The sequence below is a fragment of the Thermobia domestica genome, chromosome 6 (assembly GCF_964235325.1).
Source record: "Thermobia domestica chromosome 6, izTheDome1.hap1.1, whole genome shotgun sequence".
NCBI classification, from domain to species: domain Eukaryota; kingdom Metazoa; phylum Arthropoda; class Insecta; order Zygentoma; family Lepismatidae; genus Thermobia; species Thermobia domestica.
This window is the reverse complement of record NC_137459.1, coordinates 220,920,582-220,943,655: the sequence shown is the minus strand read 5'-3', so window position 1 is coordinate 220,943,655 and position 23,074 is coordinate 220,920,582. Positions and strand designations below refer to the sequence as shown.

General features: G+C 35.0%; 1 protein-coding gene across 3 annotated transcripts in view; it reads right to left on the bottom strand.

Moving 5' to 3' along the window:
- The window catches only part of Gfrl (Glial cell line-derived neurotrophic family receptor-like), a 621,902-nt gene that overhangs the window by 485,259 nt on the left and 113,569 nt on the right, over positions 1 to 23,074 (bottom strand). For all 3 annotated transcript variants that reach the window (XM_081762635.1, XM_081762636.1, XM_081762637.1), the window contains exon 3: positions 20,821 to 20,991. In XM_081762635.1, coding sequence (XP_081618761.1) covers positions 20,821 to 20,991 — 171 coding nt within the window. The remainder of the gene's footprint in view (positions 1 to 20,820; positions 20,992 to 23,074) is intronic.

Here is a 23,074-nt window from a genome sequence, read left to right as displayed (position 1 = left end):
CGTTCCAATTCTCCATAATCTTTAGGAACTTTTGCGTATGCTTATTTGCACTTTTGATATTCCATAATCAACGGTTTAGAAGGTCCGTGCCTCACTCAACCGCTTTTCCCAGGAAAATACGAAACCCAATTATCTCGTTTTTCGTCTACAATATCTGCGCACATTTTCATTTAATTCGGTGCACTTCTTCTTGTATTTTGGGCCTCAAATTTCAAAATTTGGGATGGGGGCTTTTGCCCCCTAAAACCGTTTTTCCGCAGAAAATAAAAGAAAAACCATATACGTTTATTTTTTGCGTATTGTCCCTACACAATGTGTCGTTCCAATTCGTCATGTCCTTCTAACACTTCTGTTATTAGCTGTTTTGATATTTCATGATCAAAGTTCTGGAGGTGTGTGTGTCTCACCTAAACGGTTTTCTTTTTTTTCTCAGGAAAACGAGAAAAACGTATTCCCTCATTTTATGTCGACAATATCTGTGCACAATTTCATTCAGTTCGGTTCACTTCCTCTGGCCTTCCGGGCATTAACTTTCGAAATTTTGGGTGATAGCTTTTGCCCCCTGAAATTGTTTCTCAGCACAAAATAAAAAAACCGTGTGCCTTTATTTTTTGGTATGTTGTTCATACACAAAGTTTCGTTGCAATTCTTTATGTCCTTTACACACATTTGTCATATTGCTATTATCACTTTCGATATTTCATGATGAAAGTTTTGGAGGGATCCGGTCCCCACCTAACCGTTTTTTCCAGGAAAATACTAAACACGTGTTCCCTCATTTTATATCTGCAATATGTGTGTAAAATTGAGTTTACTTCGGTTTCCTTGGTTTTTGTCTTTGGGGCGTCAACTTTTAAAATTGTGGGTGGGGTCTCTTGTCCCTTAAAACCCCTTTCTCCGCAGAAAATAAGAAACACGTATTCGTTTATTTCATGTATAGTATCTACCTTCCAAATTTTATCAAGATCGGAGTGTTACACTTCAGAAGTGTTGCTTGTTAACCCTTTATTGTTCACTATGACTTACAGTTGACCAAAAAATCTCAAATTTGTACAGGATGATATATAGGCACTCTATATCATCTCTACTGATTTTGAAAATTTTCCCGCCAAAACTCTTCGAGTTATGAATTGTTACCATATGGTTACATTGTACAATATGCCTGTATTCATAGTTGTAACCATATGGTAACATTGGCCAATATGGTGTGCTTGTTATGTAAAAACCATTTCTACTAGAGCAGTACGATAGTAAATTGATATAAGAGTCCAGTTGCAAAATACTGAATATATTTTAAACCGTGTTCAATTACAAACAATACTTTTGTGTTACAGCTCCTAAATAGTCATGTTATCAAATATCTGAGGCATATAATTACAACTTACAGCCACTTGTCAAGAAATGATGGTGACTTTTTGGCGTGCAAGTTAGTATAAAAATGACAGTGTATTTATTTTGACTAAATAAATTACAAATAATGGTTGTGGTATTGGATGTTTTCTTGCACTGTAATGTAGTGCTTATGGACATATTTCTTTACCATATAATAACATTTTTAGAGCAGTATAGTTAGTTTCTACGAATGGAATACCAGAAAGCAGTTTTTGTTTTTATTTCAGTAAAATACAACCTTGCATCACATTTCATGCACGTAATTCGACTAGTACCATATTTCTAAACCGGCACCTTCCTTTAGACGTATGGATAGGCCAGTGGGGTATATTATCTGTTGTAGTATCATCACTCGGGCGACGTTTTCAGTGGTTGACCTGTCTTTCCTTGCGGTTCTATTGTCGATTCTACAGAGGACCATCCTCTCTTTGGTTTCCAACACGTAGCAAGTGCGTAGGTAATATCAGAACGATATACCTTCAACCGTATATGTAATTCTCTAACCATTTTACGGTCTCTCCTGCATATCAGTCAGCTGTTTACTACAGCCAAGTCTAGGATGTAGCCGAAGATTTTGAGGTACCAATGTTTGGCTTCATTGTACGATAAATTATAGTTAGCATATTTGATTTATCCACTGCCCCTATATGTTTGTTTTATCGTTTGATAATGGCTAGGCACTAAACATGCATTTTTTCTTTGAAACTTCAGAGTCAGCATCAGAATCGGTTATGTCATCCGGTAGAGATGTAAGACCTTTTGAAATGCTATTATTCTGAAAAAAGAAACAAAGGTAAAATTATTCTAAATCAGATATTTTTCGATGTTTTTTTATGAAGTAAAACCTTCAAACATGAAATAGATTTTGGTGAATATCTGGATTCAAAGAACGTGATTTAAAATTGTATTATGTTACATAGAATTTACTGAAAATACCAGTAGCAAGTTAAACATATTATGCCAAAGGACGAGAATAGTGAAAATGTAGGAAACAAAAAGGGAAGGGTTTTTATCCACTTTCTTTCTACTAGTAGTTTTGAAATGTATATTCAATATCAAGCATATAATATGCTAAAATTTAGCAGCAACACAAAGAAAATTTGCAACAGCAGAATACTTCTACGAGATGCATAAACATATATAGGTGCTAAATGATTCAACATACCTCACTGTCAGGTACATAATCTTGATCTTGAGGAACTTAGGTCTTCATCGGATTCGGACGAATCAATGTCAGGCAACTGCGATGAATCGGATATGACAGCTGTTGCTCCTTAAGACTTTTTCGTAAAACACATTGACCGAGATACCATCCCCATCCATTTTGAGCGACGACGAACTGAACTCTGAAATGAACAAACTAAAAAATATAATAAGTCAGTAAGCTATATATTTATTTCTCATAGAACAGCGTTCAGGATAGATCTGGGTAAAAGAAAAAGGGGTACACAAATTGTACCTAAAACACATTTACATTTAACGATATCCTATATAAAAGTATTATTAGAAATGGTGTAATACCAACAAAACCTTTACTGACAACGCCCCTGATTACAGTTCACTAGATTTACGAAAGCCGAAAATGAAAATGGACACGCCTTAATGAAACAAATTGATGAACCAAACTGTAATATGGAAAATTTCACAGAGTAAAGACACATAAAGCATTTCTTTCAATTATGAATATAAACAATTCAGTAAATGCACTTGTACATAAAATCGCGAAGAATAAAGTTCAATAAATAATATAATTTTATTCCCTTATTGAACAATGTAACCATATGGTTACACGAGGTTTAACAACCCTAAACGTACTCATAAATTGATATAAATGATAAAATTAAATTTAAATTTTTCAATTAGGCTTTATAAACAACTAGAAGTCAACAAAACAAAATTACTGTTACTTACCTAACAACCAGGAATATTTCCTCTTCACCCTCTGTGAATTCTGGCTTCTACTATCAAACACAACACATCTTTCCCACATAAAGTTACCCGAACCCACTACAAGGTGTCAGAACGAGTCAGCGTACGAAGCGGAAAGGTGCAGCCATATGGTAACAATGACCAACAACGGAATATTGAATTAGCGTTCACGTTAGACAAGTTCGATTATTTTGTAACCATATGGTAACAAAAAACAGTAAAGGGTTAATAATAATATTTCTCTAAAATTTTATGAACAAATAGGGGGAATTAAAGCGAAAAATTGGGATCAATTGGAACTTCGGCTCCTACCAACATTGAAAGAAATGACAGCACAAGTATTTAGATGCAAGGTAGACATAAAATTTAGAACTGAGATTTAACTATATTTCTGTCATTATTTTAATGCAGACTACGAAGTTCTTAAATGCTAATTAAGTCAGGATTTCACATCCAAATTAAGTTGCAAGATAATAATTCTTGTTAGAAAACCCGAATCGGCAATGCGAATTTAAGATTAGCCGATACTTTAGATAGCATAGGAAAAAGGTGAAGAGTGTAACCTAAGTGTGCTGCCAAGTGAGTTGCGAGGCGGTTTAATAAATTGGATGTCTTCTACTCGGCACAGTCTACTTCAAACGTTTAATTTTGTTTTAAAACAAAACATTTTTGTCATGAGTTACATTTAGGGATGCGCACGAGACGAATCGAGACAGGATTTTCCTGACAAAATTCGAGTCGAGACATGGCACTTCCAATAAAGAAATATACATTTTTCGAGTCGAGACATCACTTTTACAGCACATTTTCGAGACGAGACAGCCACAAATCTTGTCGCGTGCGCATCCCTAGTTATATTAGCACACACTACATGAGTGACAATTTATATTATGATAGAATATACTATGAGCTTTAATAGAAAAAGTTTAGACACTCGATAATTATTTTATGTAGTAAGATTTCAATAGATTCAGTGCTTGATCGTGCCGTGTATGAAGTTATGAAATATGAACAGGCGCGGATCCAAGAGGAATTTTATAGGGGATAGGGATACAGCCCCCCCCCATGACGCTCAAATGTACACTGGATAGAGTGGGTTTCAATCCTACTTTATTTACACTGGGTAAAGTTGGAAACTATGGTTTAGTCCAGCGTTTCCCAACCCTTTTCAACTTGCGGCACACTTCAGGGTAACTTGAATTCTAGCGGCACACATATTATTATTATTATTATTATTATTATTATTATTATTATTATTATTATTTGAAAATATCAAATACTGTAGTATTTTTTTTGATTACTGACATCCTTCTCACAGAGAAGAAAGCTAGACCACTGTTTTTCCCCCGTGGTATATCATTATGCTTATTTTTCATTTTAATTTAAAAATAGAAAACAATTACAATCAGATATAGGGCTCAAGTTGTTAAAAATACACTTTTTTTTATCGAAAAATGTATCCAACCTTTCATTAAGAAGGAGGATCACTAAATAACGAACGAACAAACGAATCTCTTTTACTTTTAAAACACAAATATAGGTAATTCGTATGCATATTTACTTTGCCGGAAGGATTGAATAATATTTCAAAATTTCAAGTCACGAAATAGTCTGCAACAATCAAGAAGCAATAATGGTCATAACAATGATAACAAATACTTTTTTTCAAAATTAGAAATGTACAGAAAAATGTTCTACAGAAAAGTAACATAGTATGAAACTTTAAATTTTAGATTCATACTAGTAATTTGAAATACAAATATACCTTTTTCTGTATGTCTTGCAATTTGATTTTTATAGAATTAATAATTTTGTTCCGATTTCCTCGCGACACACCAGCGACCCATTCGCGGCACACCACTGTGCAGCGGCACACCGGTTGAGAAACGCTGGTTTAGTCCATCCCTTGATCATATTCTGGTTCTGCGGTGTTAATATCTGGTCAGAACTGGTCTAGAAGCCTTAAGTTCATACGCGATAAAATAGTATTTCCGCATTATGCACCATTTTAAACTATTTTCAATATTTGTATGTATCTTCAGATAAACCCTCCGTGAAAAGTTTTATTTATTGGATACTGTATTTCTGACGATGCTTCCATTATCAAATAGTGTATGTAGTTTTATTTGACATAGAATTGCATACGACAAAACAGTAGAAAACATTCTCATTGTTTTAACTTTTCTTGAGTTGATTTTGAAGTTAACGTCCCTTTCAGCAGCGAAGCTATATAAAACGTGGACCTACTAATTAACGTCGAATACGAATCACATGAACTCCCACCGGGAATCGAACCTGGGTCTTCCATGCGTTAACTTTACTTGAATTTGGACTCGAACGCTCTGCAGCAGATTTAAAACGGTGGACTTGACACCTTTGAGTTTTTCAATGAATGTATTTCTTAGTAATTATTTTAATTTTACTTTTGAAAAGGAGTAAGCATTTTGCTTTAAAAAAATCCTTTAATTATATGTAGTCAGTGTTAAATACAGGTTTCATTTTTGTACGTGGCAATAGTAACTTCCATGGTCCCCTCTCTTCTACCTCTAGCCACAGAAATTTTGTTTTTAATAACGCCAAATTACGATTTTTATCAATAAAGAGTGGCTGTCCTACTAACTCTTGTATCGATTTCCTGCTAATCAAAGATAAAGTGAATCTGAAAAGGTAGGGGAACGGTAGTTAGCGGCATGACATCACGCCGTCCCCCATGCATATCTTTGCCCATTGTAATTTCTTAGGAACTGGGGGGACGCCGTACACATTTTTTGGAGGTGGGGGACAGCGTCCCCTGCATTCCCAAGCACTTTTACCTCTGCTGCTAAGTATTAATTGCTGTAAGGACTAACGAAAAATATTATGTGGTAATTCTACTACTACTACTACTACTACTAGTACTACTACTACTACTACTAATAATAATAATAATTACAATAATAATAATAATAATAAATGATCTGAATGATAAAAATATTTTTTTAACTTTCTAATACAATCTCTGTGGGCTTTGGCGAATCTGGATATATTGTTTTTATGAGGAATAAAGAGGCTTCAAACAACGACGATTTGTATAAAAGTCTTATCAGGTGTCTGACAGCTGACCTTGTGTTTTTTAACACAATGTTAGAAGGCACAGAAGCGTGCGGGGATTTTGCTTTTTTTTTGCCTGAGTGTAGTTTCAGTACTAAAATCAAGACTTTCGTTCTGTTGTTGGCACGTGTCGAAGCAGCTTGTTTGCTGTGCGATGTTTTGCCTTCAGGCGATCGACTAGATCGAAGAGTCAAGAAAGAAAGAAATAAACAAAACGATATGCTTGTTTCATGGAATATGCTTGCTTCTTGGCAATAGTGTTTGAAAACAAAAACTGTTCTGAGTATCCATTTTGTTATGTCCATAATAAGTATAAAGGGAAATGTTAATTCTCATATATAGTAAGGGTAAAACTGAGGGGGAACGCGAGGGTAACGTTATATATATTAGGGATGGCCGGATCCGGATCTGTTCGGATTCGAAAATCCGGATCCGGATCTCGAATCTCGGATCTGGATTCGAAATTCGGATCTCAGATCTTGATTCTTATCCAAACCCACATCCCACCCAAATTGTGATAAATTTGAATATCAAAAATTCGCCGAAAGAAATTTCACGAAGTCCTGTCAGTGAAGAAGGAAACATAAAATTAAGAAAAATACTGGCAAGTCTATTTGTCTCCTTCAATCTACACTAACGATTAAATGCTTGCCTAACTAAAAATTAATCTAATTTGATCCGGATGAGAGTTCGAATGTCGAATCTAAGTCCACCCGGTTGCAGGACCGAGATGAAATACATACATATTTATATTTGAAACCGGAATACAAAACACGAATATTTAAAATTCCTCAATACACCTATTTCATTGACAGTTAAGAAAACATTAACAGTTAAGTATTGACTAGTTTTTACGTATATTTATCTTGCTCAGTCTGCTCAAAATATCAAATGTATAACTTACAATTAGATTTAATAATTATTTAATAAATCACAATATGAGCACCGAGAATAAACTATGACTTTTGGTGCCCCTTATCTAGATTTGAAATTTCGGATTCATACATAGAATCAGGCTGAAAGATAAATATTTGAGATCTGGAAACCGAAACAAGTGCTAGTACCAAGATCGTAGTCGTTTATACCTAGGCAGTGCGAGCGGAAGGCACTTGCACTAAGTCCGGGTGTACTTTGGGGAACACGAGAAACTAAAAACAGATATATATTCTTTTTCAGGGGCAAGTCGCGCTTTAACATGACTTTTCATGAGTGTTGTGTTTAAATACGAAAACTGTAATGGCGACTTGTTTGAAATAAATGCCATTTTTTTAGCAATAAAGTTAGGTACTTTGACATTGAATAAAAATTACCAAAGCACAATTCACTGATGAGAGTGCTAGTTCTTAAGGAAGCTTTCACACTGAACCGAAGATTTCCTCATGTGGGTATCGGATTGCCACAATTCACCTTTCTGAAAGACGTGGTTTATCAGGAGGTCGGCCAAGATTTTTTGGACTTAGCGTGTAGACTGCTTCTGGTCTCAATTATTCAAATATAGTAAGACTAACCGTATATAAAGTTGGTTCGAAATGATTTAAAATGAAGGGTGCGGTGGCTCCGTGGTAAAGCGTTCACCTCCGGTGATTGGGGTACCTGGTTCGATCACAGCACGCGCCGTGTGGACTTTGTGGTGGACAAACATCGTGCTCGTGGGTATTCTCGGGGTTCTTCCGTATCCTTCCACTTCCTTCATTCCACCATTTGACTCATTTCTCATTATCACCGTCTCCTTTAGCCTAACCGACATAAGCGCGGGACGTTAAACTTAAAGATTTTATTTCATTTCATGATTTAAAATATCACTAATTGACCTGAAGGGTATAATTGCGATTTAAATATTCGTAAATTAGAAGAGATGTAAAAATTAAGCGTTAAAATAAATCCGATAATTCCTAATGCAACCTAATAATAGCAATAAAACTCCTTATGTAATATTTTCAAAGGTAAGATTAACAGTTATGTTCTTGAAGAGGGTTTATGGCAACATAGATTATAAATCCAATTACCATAAGTAGTGCCTCTGACAGCCCCGCATTTCACATCACCATCGCCCTTCATCCTGACAATTCCGGACATCCGGGCAATTCACTTACCCACAATTACTTTTCAGGCGTTCCAGTGACATCAATATCTCAGTTTGGGTTTGGGTTCATGCTTCGGTGAACCTTGACTATCACCATCAGCAGCTATTAGAGAATCAGAACTTATTTCTGTATTAGATAATGTGGTTAACTATAGTTTTTCGTCTATAGAAGACTGAAAGCCTGCCTTCGGTGCCCGTGGTCATGGGTTCAATTTCCGGAGAGGCACTCAACAATTTCGATGTTGACCCAGCATCGTGGGGGAGTAATCTGAAGTAAGAGGTAGCGGACTCCAGTCTAGAAAGCCGGCATAAGGACTTCGGGTGTCGATGCGCTGACTACACATCCCCACTATGAACGTAAGGCCGCTGGTAGGAACCAAAGTACTGTCGTGCCAAGAATTTAGTTTGTTTTAATTATCATAAATGCCTTCTTTATTATTAAATTTTATCCAATATTTTCTTTTCAACTAGTTTACGAAACTCGGAGCTAGCTACTTGTTTTCTTTTTAATTCATGTTCTTAGTTAGAAGAACTGATCACTAAGGAAAATCATTCTTTTCAACAAAATTCGTCTCGCATCTTTCGTAGCTCTAAGTTTAGTTATTTTTAGTTTTTTTTAAGTTTAAGGGCGGTTTATCATTTCCCCTCGTTTTTCCTATTTTTTTCTAGTTTTACCTATATTTCTTTGCACGGACATTGCGCCTATACCCACGTGCTTAGTGTGTTCGTTACAAAAGCGGGCCATTTTCCTGCCACTATAGAAAGTAAGAGTGCACTGTATCAGAGAAATATTAATTGACGTATGTAAGTGAATATATCTGTGACGAAGTCATAATTACTCAGTTTTTGCATCGTACATAGTTTCCTCATCCTCATTAATCTCTTTAATCCCGCTTCCTGAATTCCAGTTCTAGTATTCTTTTTAGATAGCGGACTGATGTCTCACGTAGGCTTATTAACTATAACATCAGCAATAAATAAAGTACGGTTTAATTTGCACTAATTTTAAAAAAATTACATTAATTAATAATAGTAACAATAATAATAATAATACGGAACGAGCTCAGGGTACTTGTTATGATTCTTGCTTCGCAATTGGATAATACGGGATTCGAATTCGGAGACCAGCCATCCTGACTGAGGATTTTCAAGGGTTGTTTCTCAGTTATACTGGGCAAATGCTAGGTTAGTACCTTGATCTAAGGCTCTGGAGACCTTCCTTCCATTCCTTTTCCAATGTTTTCATCTGTTAATTACTACAGTGTAAAGTAGCCTCTGAGGATGTATCTGGTAGCTTATAGTGAAAAAACAATAACGACGTAATATATCATCACGATACGTGTGGGTTAATTTAACTACAGCCTTACAGTCCCAATATATAGCTAAAGTTTTAATATCAATTTCCTGACTTTCAAATACTATTTTCATATTGTTTCAGCTTTCTATTTTCTCATGTATGTTTCCACCGAGAATTGAACCTGAGATCACATGAACAAATGCGAATATGTTAAATATTTTTGAACACTTTAATATACAAAACACAAAACGCTTCAATGATATGACGCATGGATATGTTTTGGTTACCTCCTGCAATGTATGTTTAAAGAAACATGGAGGGTGAAGAAAAATAATAGAAATCTCTTTTGTATTTACTCCTTCAACAAACGACCGACCTCAGAAGGGCAAGCCATAAGTTAGGTAATAAAGTCATACAACGAACACAACCATATCGCTCTCCTGTAATTCTCACGCCAACCAGTCCATATTTTTTGTTGTATATACCTTCGAAGTGAAAGATATTCATTATTACATTTGTTGATGGTTGGACTCTAGTGAGTCAGAAACTTCTATACTATTAATAAAGAGTTTGATTTGTCTAGTATTCCTGCGATTAAAAGGGCCTTATCTAAAAGATATTTCATTTGTATATGAGAAAAGGAGAAAGTTTATTTTCTAAGAATAAAATAAATATTATCAATGTGAAGTTAACATTAAGTTTCGAAGAGGAGCTAAACAGAAGAATTTGTTACCATTTACATCAGTTTTCAAATAGTTCACTATACTCTGAAATGGGAAGAAATCAAACTTGGAAACATTTTATTAAAGCGACTTCGACAGAAAGTGCAACATGTAAATATTGCAAGGTTAAAATAAAATAAAGAACAAAGGTAGCACAAACGTGTTACGGATACATTTAAAAGCACAGCAACCTACTATATTAGTGAATCCGAAAAAAGTTTTAACGAATTTTAGATATTCAATTTTATAAGATCACAATTTCGATGTAGGTTTGGATACGAATCAAGATCTGAGATTCGAATTTCGGATCCAGATCCGAGATCCGGACCAAGATTCAAGATCCGGATCTGCGATTCGAATCCGAGATCCGGATCTAGGTCCGGATCCGGCAAGATCCGGATCCGGATTTCACTGGATCAGGGATATCCGGATCCGAAAATTTTTGGCCATCCCTAATATATATAATAACATAGCATATTTCTTTCCAAAATTTTATAAAAACTATTTATTTTATAGAGTTCAAAATTCGGCCAAATGTTTATTAGTATTAATATTCCATGTTCACTTTTACTTTTTCTTGCTAAGGTAATATTATAGCGCGCTAATTAAAAATTAATTTTCTTCCATTTAAAAGCTGTTTAAGATCACTGTGCATTAAGAACAGTGCAGAACAGCAGATAGGAATCTAACCAGGTAGATTCTTTTCTCTCTCTTCCCTCGCTAGGTCACGTGCGTGTACTTAGGATTGTCCGCGGAGAAAAAGAAACCGATTGAATGCAGATTGACAGCAAATAAGAACAAAGTCTGTTTTCTTTCTCTTCATAGATCGTAAAGATTTCCTTGATTCTATGTAAACATCTCCGCGAATAATTACCTGTACAGTAATATTGCAGGTAACAACGTACGAAAGTTTCAGAAAATCTGTCTATGTTGTTTTCAAGTGTGGGGAGTCTGTTCATCTTATAAAATCAGTTTCAAAATGTAGAGCGTAGAACAAACTCACTTATTTTTTGCATCAACTGGCAAAAGTTTACATACAGAGCAAAGAGAAGTCTTAGTCTTAGTGTCGGCGGTGAAATCGACTTCAATGTACTCAAATCGTAGCTTACACACGCCACCGATATTATCGGCCGATCCTCCGACACGCAGATGCTGTCGGCCAAGACCCAGATAATGTCGGCGGTATCGCCGACACCGATTTTGTCGGTGGCAATGTTTTCTTATGATTGGATGCACATTTTGCCGATAATGTCGGCCGGCCAGTGGGTTAGATGAAAAGAGTGAGTGACAAGGCGCTGTATATTTTTGTTTCGTTTCTTGTCTTTGGAATTTTGTTGTTTCCATTTTTTTCTATTATAATTGTATAATAATATTATTATTATCTTGTCCTATAAACAACTTCGGAACAGCTTATTATTTTTTTACAGTCTCTGTTTTGGTGTAGCTAATTCCCTTTATTAAATAAGTATAAAATGTGGGAAGTTTGAAGAGTACTGGTTTCCCTCTAAATAGCTATTACCAAATAGAATATAGAAAATTTAGATAACCAAGTTCTTGATTATTTTCCGCTAATTTTTTATTTTTGTTCTTTCTCTCTCTGTCTCTCTCTCTCTCACACACACACACTCTTTGATGGTATACTTTTTAATCTATTAATGCATTTATATTTCTATACATTCTGGAAATTAATTTAAGCGTAATTTTCAAATTTTGATACACTGTGAACATAAGCATGTGGAAAAAATCCTGCTTATTACTACTTCCTTTTATTTTCATTAGAATTGTGTGCAGATCACTTTTCCCGGTTCCACTCAATAAGCAGTGATTGAATACAATATTTTTTGACAAGTCAAAGTAGAATTATTATTTTGAAACGAAACCAACACAATCAAACACTCTTTCCCAAGCTCCAAGGGCAAGTTACTCACTTGGCATTTTCTTGATTGTGATCTCAACAATAGGGATGTGACTTCATGCTTCACTTGTTACAGATTTTTTCTCTCACTTCCCAAACTATCCCAAATTTCCCATTTTAAAAAATAATGTGTAGAATGGCAATTGAAAACAAAGACGAAAGCTATGTATCCAAGTTTTCCCTCTCCCCTTTGTACCGGGATCGACCCCCTGGTAGAGTTCTACATTTTAGCTACAGTGACTGGATCAAAAGGTTGTGTATTATTGCATTCTTACCTTTCTAGTTTTGCTTAGATTTTTAGAGATGGCAGGAATTTTTCCATTCGATATTTTAACCGTTATTGAACTTGTGGAATGTAGACTTTGTATATGGGATAAGATAACAGACTCTTTCAAGGACAGGATTGAAAAGCAAAAAGCACGGCGAGAAATTTATGCAAGCCTTGTCCAGGATTTTGAGTTCATGGACAAAAAGAAACGAAAAACGACAGGTATGTATGCAACAGCGCAAATCTATCTTCAACATTTGGAGAGGGGGGGGGACGGGTAAGATCGTTCCCATATTATATATATATATACATATATAGCGATGTTCAAAATATTTCTGTAGCCGAGAAACAATGCTGTAGAGGATCAGGGGAGCAGAATTGTCTTCAACATTGGGAGGCGGGCAGATTTGAGGCTTATTCTGAGTGGACATTAATTTCATCCCACTTTCCTTTCTAGCGATCGGACACAAATAATCAAATTTCTCTCCCAAAAAACACATTTCAAATCGGATTATTGGGGAGGACAATCTCCCCAGTTCCAAGATTGGAGGGGACATGTCCCTCTCATCCCCCGGGTTTTGCTCCAGTGTATGTATGGAGCAATGTAAAACAGAATTACTAATTCGAATTTTATCATTTAATCTACTATGACATTAATGTTAACTACATGGAAAACAAAATAATATATATACATGTGTTTTCATTGGGAAGGCCGATGGGGGCTGAATTTGAACGTAAACACTATCGGGGTTGTCACTGTACATCTGAGCAATCCCGATAAATATGGATTCGACACAAATATTGGTCATTTTCTACTACTTTTACATGTCCCGGTAAACGCACCCTGATACCCCCTTGGTTCAAATTGTGAAAAAATCGCCTCTGGCCTCCAGCCGATACCGCGAAAACTATGAATGTGACACTAAAATCTGCCATTTTCTACTACTTTTACATATTCCGATAAAAGCCCCTATGATCCTCTGGTTCCAATTTTGAAAAAAAAACATGCCTCTGGCCAGCAGCCGATGGGGGCAGCATTTGGAAGTCAACGCCTGTGTGAGTATCACCATTCATCTCAGCGACAGTGAAAGCTATTGATTTGAGATTAATATCGGTCATTTTCCATTATTTTTACTTGTCTCGCAATTCTCCACCCCGGTGACTCCCGGCCCACATACAATGGTGGCTGAATTAGAAAATCATCGCTAATGAAAGTATCACCATTGATCTCAGCGACCGCGAAAACTATGAAATCGACACTAATATCGGTCATTTTCTACTACTTCTACATGTCTGGGTTAACGCCCTCCTGAGACCCCCCTGGTTCGAATTTAGTCAAAAACGCTTCACCTTGGTCTGGGACCTGAACCAAAGTATCCGTGTCCAAAATTTGGTAACTCTCGGCCAACTTGTCTTGGTCCCAGGCCGGTCCCGGTTGAAAAAAAAAACTCTTCGTCTTGATCTGTGGCCTAGACCAAGCTACCCGCGACCAAATTTTAAAAACTTTCGTCCACTCGTCTGGTCCACGGGCCGCACACAGATAGAGAGACAGACACTCAGGCAAACTCTATTTTATTTATATTAGAAAGGTCAAATCCACCGTTATTGTAATAGAGCGGTGCTTGAGTGATTGATCGTAGAAATTTAAAATCCAATGAGTGATAATTTCATAGCCTTGTTTTATTACAAGTTTAAACTCTTTAGTCAGTAGAGAAGAGGGCATGATTCGTGGGTCAGAGTTGATGACAATGGGTTTCGGTGGGTCTTGGGTCAGTGTGTGACAGTGGTTCATGGTGGGTGGTGGGACAGAGTGGGTCACGGTGGGTAATGGGTCACGATGGGTGGTGGGTCAGTTGGTCGTGGCTAAAGTTTTCATTGCCCCACACTCTCTCTGAACTACAGTGTTGAAAATTAATCGGTGAAAATCAATTGCAATTGATCAATCAATTGGAAGTAATTGTTGTGGAAATCAAAAATTGCAATTGAATTAATTGCTAATTAATTTCAATTGCAATTACTTTCAATCGATATATTAATTGCAATTGATTCTCCTTTATTAATGGGCAACTGCAAATAACAATTAACCATTACTTACTTCCGTGGTCAATTGCAATTAACAATTAAATTTACAGATTAAGTGTTAATTGTCAATTCAATTGAAATTTGCCCAACACTGCCACTCTTCTCTTCACTGTCCCGATCCGGCCCTTCAACTTTTTTTCCGTCGATGTGTAAAAATACATGAACTTTGCACTTTACTTTGTAGTTGTGAGGGTCAATGCAGAAATTGTTTAATCTTATAAACTTTTCACTTTGTTTAAAGTTTACATTGTTTTCAATAGTTGTGGCTTCCGCGTTAATAATCCATATGGACTGTACTTGTTTTCATTGTGAGAAACTGTTGTAAATATCTGTTACCGTTCCTAAAAAAGAAAAGTATTTTTTTTTCTTTTTTGCCAAACAGTAAAGAGAAAGCATTTGATCTACTAAAAGGTGTAAGTAACTATTTTTATTTTCATGTCCACTCTTTTGTGGTATAATTTACAATTAAAGATTGTAAATCACTCTTTAAAAAAATTATACAAGCATTCACATTGCAATGGATGAATTAACTACTTGAATTAACGCCTCTTATAATAACAGAAATGTCATTGCAAAATATATTAAGAAGAAAGCAACCATTTTAAAACATTGTTTTTTACCCCCTTCCACGTTGTCAACGCCATAAACCATTCAAAATCGAATCAAATTTTTGTAGCTAATTTTATGCTCTTTCAAATGGAACAATTGGAAGACTCAATAAAATGATTGGTAACGAAGTTATGTGAATTTCAGGAAACCTATGTTTATAATCCCGGCGGCCAATTTGATGACGTCAACATAGGTCAGCGCGTAAATCAAGTGTCTCCCCGGTATTTTAAAATTATAGCCCGATGTATATAAACACTGTGCAAAATTTGGAACTGGTATACGGAAGTGAAATATTTTGCTGAATTTGTCGCTATCAGAAGTTGTGACCGCATTTTAAAAATGTAACTAACACGTTATTTGTGATATCTCAGTTATTTATGGACCGATTTTCTTTATTATTAGCTTATTTTATAGGAAATGAAATTAACAATATAACACGTTACCAAAGTGTTTTTTTTCTAAAACTAAGGGTTTCGGAGTTATTATATATTTTTCTTCAATAAATGCTCATTAATATATTAAATTCTTAAATAACTCCGAAACGGTTAATTTTAGAGGAAATAATTTGGTAAGATGTCTCATTGCAAATTCGTTTAAAATGAGCCAAATTTGAAGAAAATCGGGCCATAAATAACGGAGATATGGCATATTTTTTGAATCAAGGTATCCGCCATTTTCATGTCATTACACGAGTACTGGACATTGGATCGAGTGTCTCCCCGTGGTTTTCTGTCTTTGGAATACATATAAGAACTGTGTAAAATTGCAGACTGGTGGCCGGAAGTGAAATATTTTTACGCTAACTCCTCGCACTATACAGCGTAGTGCGAGTTTAGAGAGTTAATATTACTAAATGGAAGAGAGCAATCGTCAAAAATATGGAGAAAATCCGTCTTCATAGTTCTACTTGCTACATACTCGACGCGCTAATTTATCAAGTGATTGCGCAGCAGAGGGAGGAAAGCGTGCAACTTATACGGAAAAGGTCACGAGTTTGATTCTCGTTTGATTCAATCCGTTTTTTTTGCAACTAATAAAATAACTAATTGTAACCATCAATAAAATAATGATTCACGATTTATAATGAATAAAATAATCAAATTTTAAAATCACTTGTATAATCTGTGCCATGCTTATTAGCATGAAAATTTAATCTGTTCCGGAAATATACTGTAATCACGAGTTGTAATATGGTTACTGTGAACGGTGCCGTTTTTACTGTATATTTGCGGGGTGTGCATTCTTAAAAAATACATACAACATATCATGTAACAATGCCAAATTCATAAGAAAATACATATTCATAAAAATACATGGGGACCACAAGAGCTTGGGAAGACTGTTAATACTGAGTGTTGCTAATACAGGGTATTGCTATAACCAAAGTAGATTTCCCTTTCATTACAGTTGTAATTCTTACATTGTCAACAGATGTACACACGAAGCTTCAATATCATTTTTTACACAACGACTTTAGTAAGAATGATAATTACGGAGAGTTAAATTTTGTTGCTAATTAACATGAAACATAAAAAGCATTATTCATTATAAACATATGATGAATAATTATTTTACTTATATTTTAAAATGCTTACTATATTGGTTGAATGAAAAACAAAACAAGGATTGACTCGAGCGAGGAACGAACTCGGGACCCTTTGCACTTGAGTCGCTGGTTCTTCTCACTGTGTGCCGCCATCACTTATAAGTTTGCGCATCGTACGATATATGCTTCGGGTGGAAAATTCGAGGTGGGTTTTCTCCGTCATTTTTGTCCATTGCAGTCTCCCAGTTAACGATAATAACTTTTGAAATGTGTACTACCATGTCCGAAAAAATGGTCCCGAAGTTCACTTACTAAAGTGTGCCTTCTCGTTGTTAGTGAAGTCATTGGTCAGAAGACCGTCTCGTTATAATAAGTTGAACAAGGTTAAAGATGCCCTAATGATGTAACACGACTCTCTGCGTTCATTCTCGTGTTTATACCTTTTAATTTTCTTCCGCAGCAGACAGTAATTTACGTCGTGCGATTATTTATTTGCTACCCCACAATGTTAATCCCCACGCATTTTGAGAAAAGTGTTTGGAGTGAACACTTATATGTGGTTTCATTCATATACATATGTGTTACAAAGGTAGACTATAACGTAATGAAATGTGGTGTAATTTTAAATTAGAAATATTTGCTTTTAAGTTAATATAATTGCTTAATGCGGTGACTCTTTCTCTTATACACCTTTTACACATATTGCAAAAAAAATAATCGTGACACCGTTTTAATCTTTTAGTTAGTTGCGGGAATAATATTTTTGTGTGTCATTGTCTGAACGGTAGAAATTCCAGAACGTGTCGGTACTTCATGCTCATCTCATTTTCGAGACCTGGGGACGATCCGTAAAAACATCTTTAATCCCTGTTTGGAAATGTTGTTTAATGTCTTAACCAAGTAAATTCAGATCTCCTGAATATATTCGTTGGTGCGACACTTGCGGCAGATTCGGGAAGCGGTTACAGAATAAATGGCGCCCGAACAGGGACACAATCACGAATGATTTGTTAGTACAGTTGCCATTAGAATATTGTATGTACCGCCCAAACTAGTGACACGAGTCGAGACCGTAACTGCTCGTACAAAAATGCATTACGATCACACAAATAAATGATACCAGAAGTAGTGAGCCGAATCAAGGGTATTAATCCTGGAGGACTTACAAGATTAATATTTTAATTTATAATTACCTTTTCAGTTTAGATCTCCGCAAAAAGTATATTGAAATCCCAAGCAAATGACGAAATTATAATGCTGTCATTTCAGATGGGTACGATATTTGAATAGGAATGGGATAGAAGGTAGTTTTAGGAATGTGGTTGAAAGGCAATCGTCTAGAGCAATTTCAACAATGTTTCTTATTATCTGGAAAAGAGGTAATGTTAGGTTTTATTTGGGAAGCAGGATACGTATAAAAAATCCTAGAAAACTATCGATGATAGTGTCAAGTAGTAAGTTCTCAATTTCACCTAAGTTAATTCGAGACTCTAATGCCATTTATTATTTAGTTAAGACAGTTCTCTTAAGAGGAATTTAAGTAGTGTCAATAAAATTCTAAAAACGACCGAACTTATTATATAATTCAAAATTAAAGCGTTACCGTAGATAAAGTGAGGTACTCCAGTTACAATGAAAGTGAACCCCCATTAGCTAACAGATACTTGAATTAAGAGGCGCAGATCTTATTGGCTTCCAGAAGGGTTAAGATTCCCTACGATGTGGTTGCCTGTGTTTCAAACGGCAGCTATGGTTTATTGTATTCCCATGAGACCCACGTTTTACTTTTTAAACTCTTGCCAGCAATAACTAATGGGATAATATTTATAGTGGAACCTGGTTTTTATCAAAAGCATTTGGATTCGCAATGAATTTAGATTTGTAGCAGAAATAGTACACAAAGCATTTTGTAAATGTACTAACAATTCAATCTTAAAATAGAAATTTTTTTCATTAGAAACAACTTAAGAATGCGTCTTTTCACGAATAAAATTTACGATTAATTTTTAGATGTCAAAATCATCTCCGTTTTCTAACCCTAAGGTGAACAATAAAACATTAAGTTGGAATGTTAAAAAGTAATTATATTGAAAATTTAATTATGTATGATCTGATATTTCAGGAGGTAAGAAATAACATCGCCGTTTCAATTTGATCAAAAGATGCCAAATATTAATCCAACTCACTCATAATAACCATCTTTTGTATTGAAAAAATCCTAAAAATAAATTAGAAAACATAATTTAATTTAGAAAAATAAAAACTGTGGAAATAATCTGTAGAAATTCACTTATTGTTAATTTAATTCAGATAATATTTCTGTTTTATGTCAGAGTAGGTACAAATGTCTTGGAACTTAGTTAAAATTACGAACAATTAAATTAATATACATCAGCTAACAGAAGTACATTAATTAATTTTAAATTAATTCAAAAACAGCCAGTCCCAAGTTTCAACCTCGTATCAAGAACAGTAATTAAAATTTGTCTGGAATAAAAGAAAATCATTGCTTCTTAATAATTTTCGTGCATCCAAATCTTTAATATCTTTAGTCCGATATAACAAGATAGTGTCTGTTTATCTTTGTATGTCTCAATGAATATTTTCCGGCTTTATGTGTACGAAATAACTTAAACGTAGTTTTATGAAGATGCGTCCATTTTCGTAGATAATGGCTGCTGCTCCACTTGAATTTATCAGGACTTAATATGCTGATTCTAGCGATTTTCATCTTCCTCACACAATTTTATGGTGTTTTGTTTTAGGAATAACAAAAACGCATTTTACGAAATCAGCGGTGGCCTTCATCCATAAATGCGGCTAAAGCTTCACACGAATATTCGAGAACGTTTCTATATTTATTCGGTAAAAAGGCTTATATGTATTTATTACGATTTCATTGTTTTGTGAGCGAAATAAAGAAAACGCTGTTTACACTTTTTTTTAAAATTATGGTTAAGCTTCGAATTACACAATACTTTTAATAAGTTAAATGAATCACGATTCAATATTCTTTTACAAATTTTCTCTGAAAACTTTTTGCTTTTTTTTTTTTTTTTTTTTTTTTTTTTGGTGTTTTGGGTAAGTTATAAAAACATAGTCCTTTAACATCTTCGGTGGTGATTCTCCTGTTTTACGGTTGAAGTTCCACTCGGGTTTCGGGGGATTTTTAGAATGAGATTAGACCAGTGTCACACACATTTCTGCCAATTTCTCTTTATGAATTTTTTTCACTATTTTCTCTAATTTGTCTACACCATAAGGTACTGTACATTTCGCCACCCCACCCAGCTTGGAATTTCGAAATTCGAAGTTTTCATTTCTACTATTTTAGCTACAAATATATAAGTATTTTATAGTGGAGAGCTGTGGACCGTCAAAACTTATTGAATACTCATATCGCGATAGCGGAAGTGATAAAAACGAAAATAAATGTGAAACATTGCGGTTGAAACGAACATTGCGGTGCTTTTGTTTGCACATTCCGAGGTGGTATGGCTGCTGTTGCACAGTTCCCCACTATAAGACATATTTTTTTACCGGAAGTAGTATACAACTAAAAATTTGTGCTGTACAAATATACTATAAATCATTGGTATAGGTTGTTTCGAAATTCCAAACACTTAATGGGGATGGCGTACAAAGGAAAGTGCGGTATATTCAGGTGCAATTGTAGTACAAACGATTCACATAAGTTTTGTTTGAAAATTGTAAGCTGGTGGCAGTGAAAACGGCAATATAGGCTTCATTTCGGTATTCCGACATGGGGAGTTACCGAATAATTCCTTACAGCTTAAGATTATTTCCAGTATATTATTTAAGCATGAAATCTCATCTGATAGAAACCTAAATTTTAAAAAAACAAAATCAATTACACGAAAACCTACCTTTCTTGGTGACGTACATGCAAGGATGGTCGAATAGAAAATCCCTAAAAGAGTTACACGAAGGATCTTTTTGAGGTTCTCTACAAAGGCAGGTTGGCCGGAAAAAAGGATAAGCTTGTAATGTCCGCAATGCTGCCTGGCATTTAGTCACAGTCACTGTGGAACAAGCCACTGAAACATAAAGACAGCTTCGCATTAATATACATATATTTCTAGATACTTTCATTGTTATTTACATATGTAGTTATCTAATTTACAATTAGTTTTACGAATTAAAAACATGTCCTTTAGAGATGAATGACATATTCTTAAAACTAACAATAACATACAGAAAATTTTCTCGTGCAAGATTGCACTATATTTAAATCGAAGAGAGGACAATTAGCGCGTCTTATACAACATGACATTTCTGTAACGCAGCTTCCGTTTACAACAGAGAATAATTTGAGACAGTTAAAAGATGTAAATTACCGACGTTAAACATATACGATGTGATTATTTTAATCCATCCACAGAACCTTCCAACTATCAAAATAATCTAATTGATAGTGGAGTTTGGAAAACGTTACGAAGAAAACAAAGTGTATTTGAAAATCAATTGCTAGGAGTAAATGTAAATTTCTGTTTCTAAATTGAGATTCCATATAATTTCCTAAAAGCGATTAGTAAAATTCATGAGAAATTAACAAATCAATCTATTAGAATCTATTATGGAAGAGTGTCAATATTCAGATATTTCATTATTTAAGGTAATCCATAAAAAAACGAAATACATTTTAGAAAACGTAACATAATAGGTTGTCTTCGTAATAACGTTTGCATTTTGAGATATATATAGAACAATTGCGTTTAACATCTATGATTTAGTATTATCAATTTTTGGGCTAGCCTTGTTTTGCAAGACAAACATGAGGTGACATGTCACAGCTTTGTTTTGGTGTATCATTTTCAATTTTTGGCCTTACCACAAGTGTCAAGAACTTGTTTACTACCATGAGTCAGAACCTCCGTAGATAAGAATCCCTTATTAGCACTAATGAACTCTTCTAATGCAATCATTTAGTGATCTAATCCCAACATTAGTGACTGATAAGTTGGACGCTAGAAGGTATAACATTGTTGGAGAAAACTTCATGATCGAATAGCACTACCGATTAAACCTAGTGCAATCGTTAGGGCAATTTTAGTGCTCCCAGAAAGAGAAAAAGTTTCGTTACTGCTTCGCTATTAGAGTAGATGTACCAAACACCCGTAATCAATACATGGGGGGAATTGCTCATTATGTCATATTCGCGCCAAATTCAAAAGTACTAATGATTCTTTAATCGTTATTGCTTGTTAATAATGAACAAACTCCATAGCTCTGGATAAGTAGCTTAACGAATAAAACACAGTTCTGACCAGAGCAGAATGAAATATATTAAAAACTATACTTACAATGTGTTACAGTTTCAAGGACCTAACGTCCTTTTCTGATGAAGAGGACGTTAGGTCCTTGAAACTGTAACACATTGTAACTATAGTTTTTAATATATTTCATTCTGCTCTGGTCAGACCTGTGTTTTATTTGCTTGTTAATGCTATTAGAATACCGGCTCCCAAAATTAGGGTTTCAGCAATATAGGCAAAACACTTTGTGTTGTAACTTCAAGTAATCCCATCCAGAAACCACTAAAGATTAAAACTACGGCAATCGTTAGTGTATCGCTATGGCTAGCAGAAAAACCTAAGAATTTTGTTATTGCTTTGCTATTAGATGAGCCCAACTATGTCACATTACTCGCATAAGAAATACACGAGGATCTTTCATTGCGTCAAAATCCAGCCAAATTCAAACGCAATAATAATTTTTCGCGTATTCGTTTCCCTACGGGAACTCATGTGGTTCGCATTCCGCGTAAGGAACTAAACTCAAAATTAACTGAACTGTCTTAGCGCAATCCTTAGTGCTTCGACACTGCTTTTTAGAACACAAACTTAGTGCTTCAATAGTTCGGAAACTAGAAGCAAAAAACTTTGGGGGGGCAATATGACCTTGGACCACCACTGAAAAAACTATCCATTAAAACTTGTGTAATAGTGTATCGTTAGTGTTTCCTGAAATATTAATGGTTTCGTTAGTGCTTCACTATTAGTGTAGTGGTGTAGCCTAGTTTTTACGATAATTCCGTATGCAATAAATGGGAAATTTTTCATTGACTGAAATTCCCGGTAACTCAAAACTGCTAACCTTTTGAAAATTGCCGTAAAGGTT